Source organism: Eriocheir sinensis, chromosome 26 (genome assembly GCF_024679095.1).
Source record: "Eriocheir sinensis breed Jianghai 21 chromosome 26, ASM2467909v1, whole genome shotgun sequence".
Taxonomy (NCBI): domain Eukaryota; kingdom Metazoa; phylum Arthropoda; class Malacostraca; order Decapoda; family Varunidae; genus Eriocheir; species Eriocheir sinensis.
Genome location: NC_066534.1, coordinates 10,192,610 through 10,208,433, shown reverse-complemented (window position 1 = coordinate 10,208,433; position 15,824 = coordinate 10,192,610). Strand labels below are relative to the sequence as shown.

The window sequence follows — 15,824 nt, the reverse complement described above, 5'->3', positions numbered from 1 at the left end:
ACATTCTTTACTATTAGTACATAAGAATAGGTATAGGACATCAAGTTCTTGGTGATACGCAGGAAGTACGTCCTTCGATGTGCCATTTTGTCCGTGTAGCTACTGCTAAACACCAAATGTGTCCAATAATCCTCTAACTGGTGGGTGACAAACATTTGCTAAGAATGAAAACTATCTCCTCGGGTTGACCATCTTATGTGAAGAGAGACCATGGTTTGTAGAGATTCTCCCTGTTATCCCCTGGGAGCCAGAGGTGGCAGCCATACCTCATTCTCGCAAGGTTATGTTCCGAACTCCTTGGATTGCTTTTTTTTCTTTACTATTTCAAAGGCCTTGAATTTTGTTTTGCTGAGATCCGTTATGATATTTGAACTGTAATCTATTAGTGATCTAGTTAGGGAGAGCTTCAGCCTCCTTGGAACAGGCTGAGACGGACCTAGACTACCTCTCTTGGAAGGAATAGTCGAGACTAACAGTTCTGCCTTAATAATGCAATTGAATCAGTTTTCCCGTTACGTACCCATAATGTGTAGCCTTATTTTGGGTATGTTTGAGACTGCTCAGAGATTTCCCCCCGCTGTTGTATGACTTCTGTAATGACGTTTCTTGTACAGTATCTTTCTTTTCCCAAGAGATATAATAATCCAAATAGAATTACATAATCTCCGGTTGTTGAAGTGAGCTGATAAACCATCTTGTAACCCTTACTGTCATCAGCATAAATGTTCACAATAAATCCTTTTAGCTCATAGGACACACACACACACACACACACACACACACACACACACACGGTCTGACAGGGCGGTTCGAGCCCACTCAGGGCGGATTCTTTCCGTTGACTAGGAGTGGTTACTGTCCCCACTTGAGCAAGGGGGATGGGGTGTGTGGTGTGTGAGGTCCTGGCAGTACCCATAGATCGATGATAAAGAGCACTTGCTTACCTGCTGGCGAGTACGAGTCCAACACGTGATCAGGCCGTAGTGAATTACACACACACACACACACACACACACACACACAGAGAGAGCTCCGTAGTGCAGTGATTTGCTCGCTCGGCTCATAACCAAGAGGTTCCGGGAATAACTCCCGGAGACGGATGGAGTCTCCACTGCCCACCCAGCAATGAAAGTTGTATCCCGGCTCCCGAGGGTGGGTGGGGATGTGAAGTATTGGCCGTACCCAAAGATGTCACCTGAAGTCCAAGTTCATTCTGGAAAGGTACTGGCCAGCAATAAGGAGTCCATCGCGTGATCAGACCACGGTGAATGACGAACACACACACACACACACACACACACACATCATACTAATTACACAATCACTGCCGGGAGTGCGGCGTTGTGTTGCCTGCGTTGTTCATGCATACTCTTGTCATTCTGCCAGAGGAAATGTGCGGCGTAGTTAGTCAGAGCGTGTGTTGTTTGTCCACAACCGATAAACACGTGCAACTTACAAACAGACAAGACCCTCAAGGTCATCTGATTGCACCATATAGGCTATGGCGACAAGGAATCGTCCACACTGTCACAGGGGAACTTAATTCGAGCAGGTCACAAGGTTTTTATGTGTACCGTTAAATAAAACAACGACTACATTGCCCCGTGCATGGACTGACTTATTGGTGAAAGCAAGAGAAAGGCCATTGAAAGCTGTCACCTCCAAGTTAAGCTATGGAACGTTTCTCTTTCAGCGAGAAATGCAGCTCAACAAATAAGGGCATCCCGAAAAAGAACGCTGAAACACTGGGATGAAACCTACAGCATGGATATTTTTCCTCGAACGCTTCTTGTATGGTTCGAGTTTTGGTTGCAGCGGAGAAAGGGTCACAAGACAGTATGCCTCACCCACAATGAACCGGCGCCCTTCTCTACGGCACAGTACACCATGACTGCTCTTCGGAGGGACTGACTGTCTCGAGATCCGCTGATCGAGGTGGCTGCCCCTTCACTCCTCTTCCTCGCGATCTCCCTGCAGCACCTTCCCTTCACCTTGCCGTAAAACTTTCTCCCTTCTCCCAGAGCACTTTCATTTATAAATGCGTGGCCGAGATGAATGCCAGATAAGAATGATGTAAGACTGTGGCCTTTCTTTCTCACACACAGTCCACCCTGCCTCGATTCCATATGTCCTTGGTGAAAACATTTATAATACTTTAACGGAGGATTTGGAAGGGTAAAGTAGGAGAATATGTAAGACCAGATGTGGGTAGGTATTCCGATTAATAAACAAATGGAAAGCTAGACTAGATGACTATTCGGATATGTGAGAAGGTATTTTAGAAACGCGAAAGGAGAGGAGTGTTGTAAAAGAAACTACCGACTATACTTTCAAATAATTTATCATCGAGTGTTGAGACTGTAACTGTGTAACTATTGGATACCACGAAAAGAAAAGAATTGAAAGGTTGTGCAATGGTGATGTCGCACACACACACACACACACACACACACCTAATATGACAGCAGACAACAGAGGAGGCGGGGAGTACCCTCTGAAGACATATGGTTTACCCCAAGGACGTATTGTAATGCGGGACGGCGAGGCAAGTAAAACCACTTCGAGCTAGCTGGCCAAGCTGGGCGGAGAAAGTTAATAACATATGTAAAGTGAACACGCTGGAGAGGACTTTTACCCGGAATGATAATGTATCAATCAATCACTAGGGGTATAAACCGGGGGGCTGCGTCGCCTTGCTCACCCTATGACGCCATTTCCGCGTTGTGTTGGGGGTCCTCTTGACAAATCTCCATGCATACCAATTTCCTATCATCAGTACCGCATGGCAGAATCCATCGACTTGCTCAAGCCACGAGCTCTGTGGGCATCCCCTTGGCCTCCTCCACTCGATATAATGTATCTTACAGAAACAACCCAGGTCCGAGTTATGGGTAGCGTGCCACATACCCGCATAGCCGGAGTTGGTTTTCACGGATTATGCAGGTAATAGGCCTCGATTCAGTCTCACGGAGTGATCATTGTCTTGACACAAAATTGATTACAGTAGTACTATGATTCTGCATAGGCATTTATTACCAAAGGCATAATTATGTATACTGACACTCTAAGTACCCTCTACCTACGACATGTAAGTTAATCTAGAATATAAAGACTGGATTTTATCGGAACGGGGCGAAGATGATTAGCAAAGTTAGGGTAGGGCATCATCACTTCAGTCTGCTTCGGGCGATTCATTCCCCAACGACTAATCGCTTCTCATTTCTTCCTTACATCCGTTCCTCTTTCTCCCCTCTTCCTATTCTATACCTTCTCATTTCTTCGCTTCCATCCGTTCCTCTTTCTCTCCCCTCTTCTTTTCCCATACCTTCTCATTTCTTCCCTTCCATCCGTTCCTCTTTCTCTCCCCTCTTCTTTTCCCATACCTTCTCATTTCTTCCCTTCCATCCGTTCCTCTTTCTCTCCCCTCTTCCTTTCCCATACCTTCCAATCTTTAGGCCTACCGATTCATTACTTTTCCTTCCCTACTATTCCTTTCCCTTTCTCTCCTCGTCCCTTCCCTTCCATATCGTGGCCCTTTCTTACCCTTGAACGTGCAATTGTTTTTTTTTCTGTTTGCTGTCCTTGTTGTTGGTGGTGGTAATGGTATATTTTGTCGTCGTCGTCGTCGTAGTAGTAGTAGTAGTAGTAGTAGTAGTAGTAGTAGTAGTAGTAGTAGTAGTAGTAGTAGTAGTACCTACCTAGTAGCAGTTGATTTTTATTTTATTTTCTTATCGTTGTTGTTGTTGCTATATATTATAAATACTATATAGTCGTCATATCGTCGTCGTCGTCGTTGATTGTTGTTGTAGACGTTTGTCGTTTACTTGCAACAATAAATTATCAATCAATCAATCAATCGTTATGTCGTCGTCGTCGCCGTTGTAGTAGACATAGTAGTAGTAGTAGTAGTAGTAGTAGTAGTAGTGGCAATGCAGCTGGCGACTTGCGCAACACCATTGCAGCACTGGCAAGAAAACTCGCCTCCTCCAGCTGCCACTATGTGGACGCCCTGACGGCATGCCGCCTCATTCCCCTGGACAAGAGGCCGGGATGCAGGCCTATAGGAGTCGGAGAAGTCCTGCGGCGCATCGTAGGCAAATGCATCATGGCTGTCGTCAAAGAAGATGTGAGAATGGCAGCAGGGAACCTCCAAGTTTGTGCGGGGCAGCAGGCAGGAGGAGAAGCAGCAGTCCATGCCATGCGGGAGATATTCGACCACGTGGAGTGCGAAGCAGTGCTTCTTGTTGACGCCAAAAATGCCTTCAACACAATAAATAGAAAGACTATGGTACACAACATTAAAACCAAGTGCCCTAGCTTAGCTATGTATGTCGAAAATACCTATACATACCCGACTGACTTATACATAAATAGCCACAGTGGAAAGGTGAAAGTGTTAAAATCATCTGAGGGAACAACACAAGGTGACCCAATAGCCATGGCTATGTACGCCCTGGGCCTATCAGTCCTCCAAAATGAAATCGCGTTCGCAGAAACACGCCGGGTGAAACAGGTGGCTTATGCGGATGACCTCTCAGGTGCTGGTAAAATCTCAGACTTAAAAGGGTGGTGGGACACTGTGAACACCGCCGGCCCTGAGATAGGATACATCCCTAACGCCACCAAGTCTGTCCTTATTGTCAAACCTGAACATTATGACCATGCCGCAGAAACTTTTAGAGGAAGTGGCGTCATTGTGACAAAAGACGGACAACGACACTTAGATGCAGTGATCGGGACAGAGGTATATAAGAAGGAGTACGTGGGAGACAAAGTAGCTGAATGGGTGAAGGAAATAGAAGCTTTGTCTGCCATTGCCAAGACTGAGCCACACGCTGCCTATTCAGCGTACACCCACGGCATCCAACATCGGTGGACGTTCCTGATGCGCACCATCCCCGGCATCAGTCCACTCCTCCGACCACTGGAAAATGCCGTCAAGCAGGGACGTGCACAGGAATTTTAGAGGGCAGTTGCTCAAACCTGAAAAAAGGGCAACCCCCCCCCCCCCACACACACACACAAACTGCAACAACAGCAACAACAAAACACCCTAACAGGCTTTGCACTTTATGCACACTGTCTTTATTAGAATATTACAAATAAGCAAAAACAAAAATTCAGTACTTGAGCTCACTATTTCTAGGTAAATTGAAAGAAATAAACTTGCTTACTTCCATATACATATTTACATAAGGGATATGCTGACAGTGCAAACGTTCAAAAGAGGATATGTGATTATGAGCACTTCAGAGTAACCGTCAGCGGTTACTCTGAAGTGCTCATATCACACGGAAGGAAGCTGTTTTTTTTATTTATTATTCATCACTATAAATGCACTCTACACAATCAATTGCATATAAAACTACCACTTCTGCAAACAATTTTTTTTTCACAACACTGTGTAGTTCGAAAGCGTTTTGTAGAACCCACAGCACAGCAAAGAACAAAAAAGCAAATCGTGAGTCGGTATGAAGGGTGGGTGTTGGGCTGCGGGTGATGCAAGCAGTCCAGCCTATCATACCCAACATGCCTCACTTCACCCGGTCAACTGTATAATATGGGATTCATAGTTATCACAGCCTTCTAGGGATCCTTAACTCACTAGTTGTTATAGCAGCACATGTTATCGAAGGTTATTAACTATACAAAATACGGTGAATATGGGGGAGTTTTACCTGCGAGGGGACGTGTGTGAAGGCGTCGCGACGGTCGCGGGGGAAGTGACTGTGACGCCGCGAGGGACGCTTCAAGTACGTTTTGGCGGGAATGAATTAACTAGCTAGATAGCTAATATTATAAGTTTTCAAATGTGAGAAAATAGTTAAAATAAGTTTAGATTGATGAATACTTATATTTAAATAGGTAATTTCAGTGTAATAATGTTTTGTTGGAAGCGGAAATATCATTGGTTACTTTTGCAACAGCACTAGGGGAGGGAGGGTAAAAATAGAAAACGGGGACTATAATAACGTCCCTGGAGGAAATAATATTAGGAAAAAATACACACATTCGTAACACTATTTTTCAGAAGGGCAACATCAGCCGAGAAGGGCAAAACGGCAGTTGCTCAGACAACCTGGGCAACCTACCTGTGCACGTCCCTGCCGTCAAGAATGTATTCTTGCCGGCGCTGGTGAAATATCATGCTTTGGGGGAGGAAGAGAGGGATGTGCTAGCACTTCCCCCAAGACTGGGTGGGATGGGGATCACCAACCCTGAGAAGCTGGCAGATAAGGAGAACCAAAACTTCATCAGCCTTACCAGGTCACTCATCAACAGGATCATCGCTCAGGAGGCAGAGGGCGAGATAGACCAAACAGAAATAAGAGATATTAAAAGAAAAATCTCAGAAGAAAGGCAACAGGCCCAAAAAGACGAGCTGGACCGTCTTACACACCACCTGTCCACAGAAATGGGTAGAAAAATACACACAGCACAGGAGGCAGGCGCCTCTAACTGGCTAACGTCATTACCAATCAGAGCAAAGGGCTTCAGCCTCAACAAACAAGAATTTGTCGACGCCATTGCTCTGAGATATGGCTGGCCGATTGAGGGACTGCCTGATCTCTGTGCATGTGGATCACCAAATGATGTCACCCACACCATGACATGTAACAAAGGAGGCTTCGTCTGTATTCGACACGATGAAGTGAGGGATCTGACAGCCAGCATGCTTGGGGAGGTATGCCAAGACGTCACTACCGAGCCGGCACTGCTTCCCCTGGACGGCGAACACCTTCGGTACAGGACAGCCAATACCTCACAGGAGGCACGGGTTGATGTAAGTGCCCGCGGATTCTGGGTGCGCGGACAGCGGGCGTTCATGGACATCCGCATATTCGACCCGATGGCTGCCTGTCACCGTGAGCTGCCCCTGGAAGCCGCCCACCACAGGAACGAGCAGGAGAAGACAAGGGCATACGGTGAAAGAATCCAACATGTGGATCAGGGCAGCTTCACCCCCCTCGTCTTCACCACATCCGGCGGGATGGGTCCCAGGGCCCAATGCTTCTACACACGCCTCTCGTTCTCCCTGCTCAGGTCGGCCATCCTATGTCTCAGGGGCACCAGACACTCTGGCCCAAAAGCCACCACCATCTCCAATATGGACTATGAAGCCACAGTGGTGGAGAGTGACATTAGGGTGGGTCGGGAGTGACTTGAGTAGGGAAGGAAAGGGGGATCTAGACGTAATAGATGATAGGTGATTTAGTGTCAGGTAGTATTAGTGATATGGTTGGATGCCACAGTCATTAGCGAACAGAGTTGGGGCTAATGACCTCCAAGCTATGGAGCCCTCCATGATTATGTGTCGGGAAAATAAACATGGGTGGAGGTATCATTTATGTAGTAGTAGTAGTAGTAGTAGTAGAAGAAGTTTTTGTTGTTGTTGTTGTTATCGAGTGTTCAAGTCAATTATAACCAATTGTCAATATTTTATGGACATGTAAGGAATTATTAAGGTTACAGTAATGATTTTAGTAATTTTATTTTTATTTTGCATCCTTACGTAAATGTTTTCTCCAAGTTGTGCAAGATGTAAACAGTGAGTCTCATGGACGGTCTCCAGCGCGGGGTGAACGTTCTGTCCACGCACTGGAGAGCCCTATGTGATTGGATCATCAGCAATATTCATATATCCAAAGTATTTGAACGACTTATCTCTTTCAATTTTCAAGGTGGTACAGGAAATAATTATGTACGATATAAAACACTCAAAATACAAGATTGCCCCAGTGGTGGCCCCGACCGTCTGTTAGCTGCGGCGCCGTAGAGCAATCAACTTTTCACACCACAGAAAAAATAATAGAAGAATCACTTCTTTTTGGTGAACAAAGCATCAAAGACATACAAGAAAGAAAAGAATATATTTAAACTATCTGGAAAACAAGACACAGAAAACACAGGAACTGCAGCACAACTAAAGAAACAGCCTAGTGGGAGCCGATGTCAAGGCTTATCCCACGCCTACTACTGAACTGAGCTGAGGAGAAAAACGAGCGGTGAGTGGCGGCCGTGAAGCGCTGGCCCTGGATTTATCAACAGAACCAGACGGCACACTTTTTGGAGTACACTAATAATTCGTTGAAAATATCTGTCATTTAGTTTATCTATGTTTTCCTCACAGTCAACTTCTGCAAGTTCCTTCATGGAACTAGCAAGTACTTTAGGGTATCAGTCACTCCGGCCCCCAGTCACTCCGGCCCCCAGTCACTCCGGCCCCCAGTCACTCCGGCCCCAAGTCACTCCAGCCCCAAGTCACTCCAGCCCCAAGTCACTCCAGCCCCAAGTCACTCCAGCCCCAAGTCACTCCGGCCCCCAGTCACTCCGGCCCCCAGTCACTCCGGCCCCCAGTCACTCCGGCCCCCAGTCACTCCGGCCCCCAGTCACTCCGGCCCCCAGTCACTCTGGCCCCCACTCACTCCAGCCCTAAGTCACTCCGGCCCCCAGTCACTCTGGCCCCCAGTCACTCCGGCCCCCAGTCACTCCGGCCCCCAGTCACTCTGGCCCCCAGTCACTCCGGACCCCAGTCACTCCGGACCCCAGTCACTCCGGACCCCAGTCACTCCGGACCCCCACCCTAACCACTCCGGCCCTCCACCCTAGTCACCCCGGATGGCCTCCCACCCTAGTCACCCCGGATGGCCTCCCACCCTAGTCGGCTTTTATGATGGTCATTATAGTTGCTATACTAGTACCACCTCTGGAAGTCATCTGAGGTGCTGGCTAGAAGGGGGAATTCCCTTTCCTGCGTGCTGCCATGTAACCCACAAAACCTAAACTGTGTTTAGTATTTACCACTCCTGAATGAACGTAAAGTACTCTGTAAAGATATAACTATTTAATAAGGGTACGTTTTATATATATATATATATATATATATATATATATATATATATATATATATATATATATATATGTATATATATATGTATATATATATATATATATATATATATATATATATATATATATATATATATATATATATCTCTATATATATATATATATATATATATATATATATTTTTTTTTATAAATATGAATGATGATACTATATAAACACCACTGCACTTGGCACCATTGCTTTACAACGGTGTTTTTTTGACAGTGTACCTTCCCTAGGTTTCTCCAGGTACACATTTATCCACCAGCCTGAAAGGAAAGATGAATAGCTGGGTGAGCTCCACGCTGACTGCCCAGGTTGGGATTCGAACCCAGGACCATGGATTCGTAGTTCGGCACGCACCACTAGATCATGGAGGCATAAAAGAAATAACCACGGGGTGAGAAATTTGCTATATGAGGACGGACCTTTGCATCTAATACAGCCAATGTCAACAAGATGAGAAAGCAATTACAACAAGCAAATGAACTGAAGTTGCTAACCCATGGTTGCCCTGCACACATTCTATATGTTTTGGCTCATGATTTGGAAATTGGTAACATAGAAGAACATGTGCTTCATGTTGTAAAATACTTTTGAAACTATCACTCAACCTCAGCAAGATATCGTGAAAAAGGCGGTCAACGTCTTGTTCTTGTGACTTGACAGACCATGTGTGGCTCACTGAAGATTTATATCTATATCAGCTCAGGAAAATTTGTGAAGTTAACAGGGAAAATATTGATATCAAAGTAAGTATTTTCTTTGTTTATTTTTCCATTTTATATCGTTGCCCTTCAATAAGATCAAGATTTAAATCAATGAAATAAAAAAAATCAAATAATATAAATCTTGATTTAAATCAGTGATTTAGAAAAAAACATTTGATGTGAATCAACTTGATTTAAATCAAACAACCCTGGTTCTGGATACTACTGACTTAGGAACTAGTTTCTGTGGTGTAATGTAAGGCATCTATGAGGCTCAGTCTGCTTAGGGAACCCTCGTGAAAGAAAAACACTGGACTTAGAAATTTTCAAGGTATCGCCACATATTTAAGGCATCGACGCAGTAAATTGGTATGAATTGGTAACTAGAACCTAACAAATGTGAAGCAAATGAAGTATCCTATGCACTCTGCATGCTATTTTTTCGGTATATTAGAAGCAGTAGTTAGCTAAATTAACCAAATTCGACACAGGCAGTACAGTCTTATGAATTGAAGATTTTTTTATTTGTATCAATTTCCAAGAAAATATGATCTCTATGTTGCAAGCAGAACAAGTACAGCTTTTTTTCACACAGTGTAGCAGTGAGGTACATGATATCCGAGTATGGCAGGAAGAGGCAACCCTCGTGTGGCTATCTGTTGGCTGCGCAATGACCTAAGATACCATGATAATGAGGTGAGTTCCTAAGTCTTGAACATAAAAGATGCACAAAAGGCCTGCTTAGTGTTAATCTCTTATCATATAATGGTAGTATGAAGCAGTAATGCTGTCTGAGCTACTCTCCTGCATAAGGAGATTTGGTTGAATTTAAATACTTATTGATGTTGATATTGTCATCTTTTGTATATCAGCATGCACTTTGCAATTTATATGTGTCTTTTATTATATATATAGAATAACATGATTTTGAATTCATATAAGTAATATAACAATTTTTTTACAGATCCTTCTCAAAGCAAACAGCAATGTTGACAAAGTGCTGCCAGTGTATTGCTTTGACCCCTGCCACTTTAAGGGGACCTACCACTTTGATTTCCCCAAAACTGGTCCACATCGAGCCAAGTTTCTCCTGGAGAGCGTGGCGGACCTACGGAACACTCTGAGGAAGAAGGGCAGGTGGGATGAAGGATTTGCAATTGATTTGAAAAATATGCTCACCTCAACTTTGTATCAATACTATACCAATTATAAATCTATTTGAGAATGTTTGTCAGTCCTACCAGAGGAGGAATTACAAAAGTTGTTACCAATTATACTTGAATTTGTATAAGCTGAGAAATGCCTGGCTTCCGAATAAGATCTGTGTAACAGTGAGTATAAATGAGGCGTCTAGAGCTCAAAGGGGTGAACACGCCAACATGGTGGATTTTGAGTTTTCACTGGTTTCCATTAGATGGAAGCACTGTGCAACCCTCTGTGAATGTGAAAATGGGAAAGCAGTCTCTATGGCCCAGTAGAAGGGTGGTGAGAGTAGCGTGTTCTGCCTGTCTGCAGAGTGTATGAAGTCGGCTGTATCAGGGCTCTAAGGGCGAAGATCACTAGTAAAACACTCATAAAACACCTAAATATGGAAATTTTGTTTTGAAATTTAAACTGGCTGTTAGTTACATCATGTTCTTTTAATTTTCTGAATTTGGATTAAATCGGATAATAAACATGCATTAATAAAAAACACCCTTACATATTTGTGTTTTTTTAATAACTAACACAATTTTACACAAACACTGAGTCCATTGAATTTGTCTTGCTAAAAACTTTCTATTGATGTATGATGATATTGTTTTGTGTGTTTTTCATTATGTTTTTGCTATGCTTGACTTTGAAGGCCTGTAGCTCAAAACTAGGTAATTGGCTTGTTCGCCCCTTGAGCACTAGATGCCTCATATTTGATTGGGAGGTCAGTAGGTCATGCCTTTGATTCCTGTTTGTATATGAAGGATGATGATAGGCCCTAATGTTCCCTTTCTCTTTCAGTGATCTGGTAGTGAGGCTGGGTCAACCTGAGAATATTTTACCACTCCTGGTCAAGTCTCTAACTGACCATGAGTGTCATTTGGTGTACCAGGAAGAGGTGAGGAGTCTTCCATTTTGTTTCCTTGTCTATCTGCCCTATTCAGGAGTGATGGAAAAGAATGACTGAGGTAGCCACGTTCATTAGACAAATATCTTCAGAACCCAGGGTTGAAAAAAAATCATGATTTTTTTAAAATAAAAAAGGATTAAGAAAAGTTGACACACAAAGTTTTTAGTTATGGAGGTGGGAACATGACCTAAGTAGAAAAATTGTTTATGCGCACTTTATTCCATGTCCATAAACGGTCCTATGAATTACTATTATTATTTCTTTATTGATTCATGAAAAACTACAACAAATAAGGAAGCCATTGATATATAATGTGTGATGATAAATGAAGGTTTGGGGAAGAAAGTAGCTGAGAAACATAATTTTTCGCCGCGCTAAAAAAACTGCCTTGACCAGCGAGACCCGATGTTTGAAATGAGCGCGGAAAAGAAAACTTATTGAAACTTATGGTGTGTGAGAGGGTTAATGTAAATTGGTCTATATTTTTAAGTGATACCACAATTTAGAACCACAAACTACCTAGGGGTGTTCCAGAGGGTCTCCCCTACGACCCTATCAAGTCAAACCTTATCTGTAGGGGGTGTTGAACGATATCCTTTATTTGGCCTCTTACAGGAAGTAGCTGCTGGACTATTTGCCCTCTGCTCATTACCCAATCAGCTCATTAATCTTTATCACTCCTATGGGCCATCAATTGACCTAAGCCCCATGCCTTCACAGGGGCAATCACATATCATAATCATATATTCTGTGTAGTAACCTTTTTTTGTTTGTTCTGTTTTGTGGGAGCCTCCGCCCAAACGGACTCGACAATTTGGTTTCACTATAGTACCTACTTTCAAATTTCACTCTCCTTCACGCATGCACTATAATAATTTTATGAAACTTTTTCTGCCTTTCATAGATTCATCACAACAAGTTGAATCCATCACTGTCAGCCCTATTATTAATTTTATTTATTTATTTACTTTTTAATTAATGTCCTAAGCAGTCTATTTCATGAGAATGACAAATGTCACTGACAAAACCAACAAAATATTGATAATAGTCTAAGTCTGATACAGATATTGATAACAGTGAAAGTGTATTTATGCTCTATAGGTGACCAAAGAGGAGACTGATGTAGAAAAGAGAGTAAAGGAAAACTGTCACCAACATGGGGTACAGATCCACCCTCTGTGGGGCATGACCCTCTACCACAAGGCTGATCTTCCATTTCCAATCACCAGGTAGGTCAAGAATTAATTTTCTTACCTTCAGAAAAATAAAAACATTTACTCTTCCTTGAAGGAATAGACTTAGTGTTTTCTATGTTGGACTAAACCCTTATTTTGACCCTATTTTCATTCATTATGTGAGTTATTATCATTAATTTGTCATATAATCATGCACAGGGATATAAAATGTAAAATAAACAAGTAATGTGGTTAACCTGTGAGTGATGAATGTGGTGCATGGGGAAGATGAAAGGTGGTATCTGAGGTGTGCAGGGAGGTTACTGGCCTACTCCTCCTCCCTCCTCACCACTGCCACCCCCCCTCCTCTCACTCCCATGCCTCTCAGGATGCCTCTCCAAGACTTGTTATCTTTTCTTCCCTAAGAAATCCAGAAAAATCATGAGCAATGCCACCCCCCATTACCACTTTCCCTACTACTTGAGGGTTAGACTGAAATCACATGAGGCCTAAACCACAGCCAGCTGCATGTTAGATTGGAAGTTAGGCTACTTAAAGCAGCAAGAGGCAAGGACTTAGGGATGATGTGAAGGAGGGTGGTCATAGATAATTTGCATCGCACTACTGTACCCTCCCAAGTTTCGCACTTGCTTTCTTCCTAATGTATAGCACTAAACTTGACTGTATATATAGTCAATGGAAGCTTAAGTCATCTCCAGGCTAGGTATGGCTGTTTAATCTCTTGTATTAATAATCAGTTTTTTTTGTAATTCATCATATTAAACCCTTAATTATATTATTTGTCCTTTTCAATCACCATTTATTGTCAGTTTTAATGTTTTGATAGATTGGCCGGACGACACATGGCAAAACTAGCCTCACGTCCTCCCCCCCCCATAACACGCTCCAGCGCTACCCAAGAATTTCTCTAGTTTCTCACCCAACGTGATTGAATGTAGTTTATTTTCTTTTTTTCTCCCCATCGAGCTGGTGTTCGATCAACAGATCTTTGGGGCAGTGGCAGCCTACCTAGTCACACTCAGTCATGGGGGAGTGAGTTAAATCATTCCAAGTTTCACTGTTTCATTTCATTCAATTCTCAATACCGTCACAAAATAAGGAGCAGTACCCCCCGTGCGACCCTCGGGGCATTACAACAAAGCCATGTCGATCCAGGGCGACTGCTTTGTTTACGTTGTGAATACGGACAACCGACCTTGGCCGTGATTGACGCACACCCAGAAAAGTTGGAGTTGCCAGTTACCCCTATCGCCAACATGGTTGTAGGAAAAAGGCCCAGTGTGACAACAGCAGCTTAAAGGGACTCGCACATGTTCCCAGTCACGGTCCCGATCTTCCCCGATCATTCCCAATCAGCAAGTCACCAATGCACCGCCAGTAAACCCTGAAGACCATAGACGCTGCCGAGCACCGTTGGTGAACTTCAAAATTTTTAAAAATATTAATCATTGGCGGTGAACTTCAGAATTTTCAAAAATATCGGGGATGCTTCCGGTTGACTGGCGGTCTTGAAAAAAACCTGCTACTGACTGGTGGTACAACTGCAATTGCCGGTGGTCAACTGCTGACAACAGGCGGCAAACCACAGGCAGCCGGCAGCAGACCAGCAGTAGACTGCGCGTTAACACCTGTGTTTGACCTGGAGATTAGCAAGGTGTGGCATGCAATTAGGTGGATGGGCTCAATTAAAACACCATCTAGTGTGACTCTGTTCAGTACCTTCTGGAACATGTCCCTGTCCATATGCATTAGATTTTTCTTCTCTGCATCCATGTTCTTACTCACGTTGCCCTACATCTTTTCTTTTTTATTCTTTTCAATCGTCTATTTTCCAGCAGGTAAACGAGCATCAACAAACTTTGGTCACTGTCCACGTCAAATGTAAAGAAGTCAATCTCACATTCACAAGAGCTGAGGAAAGCCATGGTGATGTCAAACACATAAATGATCAAAAACACCTGGTGGTGTGTTTATTATACATACCCTACACACCAGGTGTAGCGAAGACCGTGTTTGATCGCTGACGTGCAGCAGGCAGTACACAGGTCTGCTGCCTGTCTGTCTGCGGTAAACAGGCGGCCTACCGCAGGCTGACCTGCGGTTGTCGTGGATCAGTCACTGGTCGAAGAAATAAAAATTCGTACATGGTCACCGGTTTACAGGCGATAAGCCGCCAGTCTGCCTGCGGTACACAGGCGGAAAACTGCAGGTGTGCCACCTATCAAACCACCAACCAGGAATACTGCCAATCTTGCCAGCGATCAGGCCCTGAGTGGCAAACCAAGGGTGATCAGGGAAACTGGGAATTTGATCGGGAATGTGTGCGAGCCCCTTTTGGCTCCCTTAGTTGGCTGATCGTGTTCACACGTGCTGGGGCAGGATTTACAGAGATGCAGGCTAATGGCCCACAGTAAAAACTTCAAACTAGTGATTTAACTATCAACGTTCACAAAGCTTTTGTTTAGCCATAGTTAGAGGCCGCTGATTGGGTGAGCGCCGTCAATGACATCATTGGACTTATAGCAAATCACAAGCGTGTTTTCAGAACTTTCAGCCAATTGTAAGGCAGCCGCCTTCAGCTGCGGCTTCAAAACACCCCATTCTCTCTTTACACTTTCTGCCTTTTTCCAAGGTACGTATTTTGAGATAACAAGGGAGTAAAGTGGGGAAAAAGTCAGCTTCTCCACGGGCTGTAACAAATAAGCACTTTTTCAGTGTTTTCAATACCCCGAGTTTGGCGATCCTCTTGTGTGAGCATGGGTTCCCTTTATTTGCCGCAGGACAAGAGCGCTCAAAGGGGAAAACAATGAGAATAGGGTCTCAATCTGAGTTGTACACTCACAGAGGTAGCACCCGTGCGCTCATGTCCGCTTACATTTGTGCTCTTGTGGGCGATCTTGTGTTTTCAGCACTACAGTGTTCGT

At 43.8% G+C, this 15,824-nt stretch overlaps 2 protein-coding genes across 4 annotated transcripts in view; both read left to right on the top strand.

Moving 5' to 3' along the window:
• LOC127003747 (cryptochrome DASH-like) overlaps positions 1-15,824 on the top strand; it is a 52,686-nt gene that overhangs the window by 20,356 nt on the left and 16,506 nt on the right. Inside the window, exons 1-5 of one of the 3 annotated variants that reach the window (XM_050870736.1) lie at positions 7,832-8,006; positions 10,196-10,296; positions 10,565-10,737; positions 11,596-11,692; positions 12,806-12,933. In XM_050870736.1, the coding sequence (XP_050726693.1) occupies positions 10,225-10,296; positions 10,565-10,737; positions 11,596-11,692; positions 12,806-12,933 (470 nt within the window). In that variant the 5' untranslated portion in view covers positions 7,832-8,006; positions 10,196-10,224. Of the gene's footprint in view, positions 1-7,831; positions 8,007-9,113; positions 9,643-10,195; positions 10,297-10,564; positions 10,738-11,595; positions 11,693-12,805; positions 12,934-15,824 lie in introns of those variants that run through there. The other 2 variants (XM_050870737.1, XM_050870738.1) reach the window with 2 other exon arrangements.
• On the top strand, positions 5,664-8,588 carry LOC127003905 (uncharacterized). Its single transcript, XM_050871009.1, has 2 exons — positions 5,664-5,753; positions 8,199-8,588. Exons 1-2 carry the CDS (start codon positions 5,664-5,666, stop codon positions 8,586-8,588), a joined length of 480 nt encoding a protein of 159 aa, XP_050726966.1.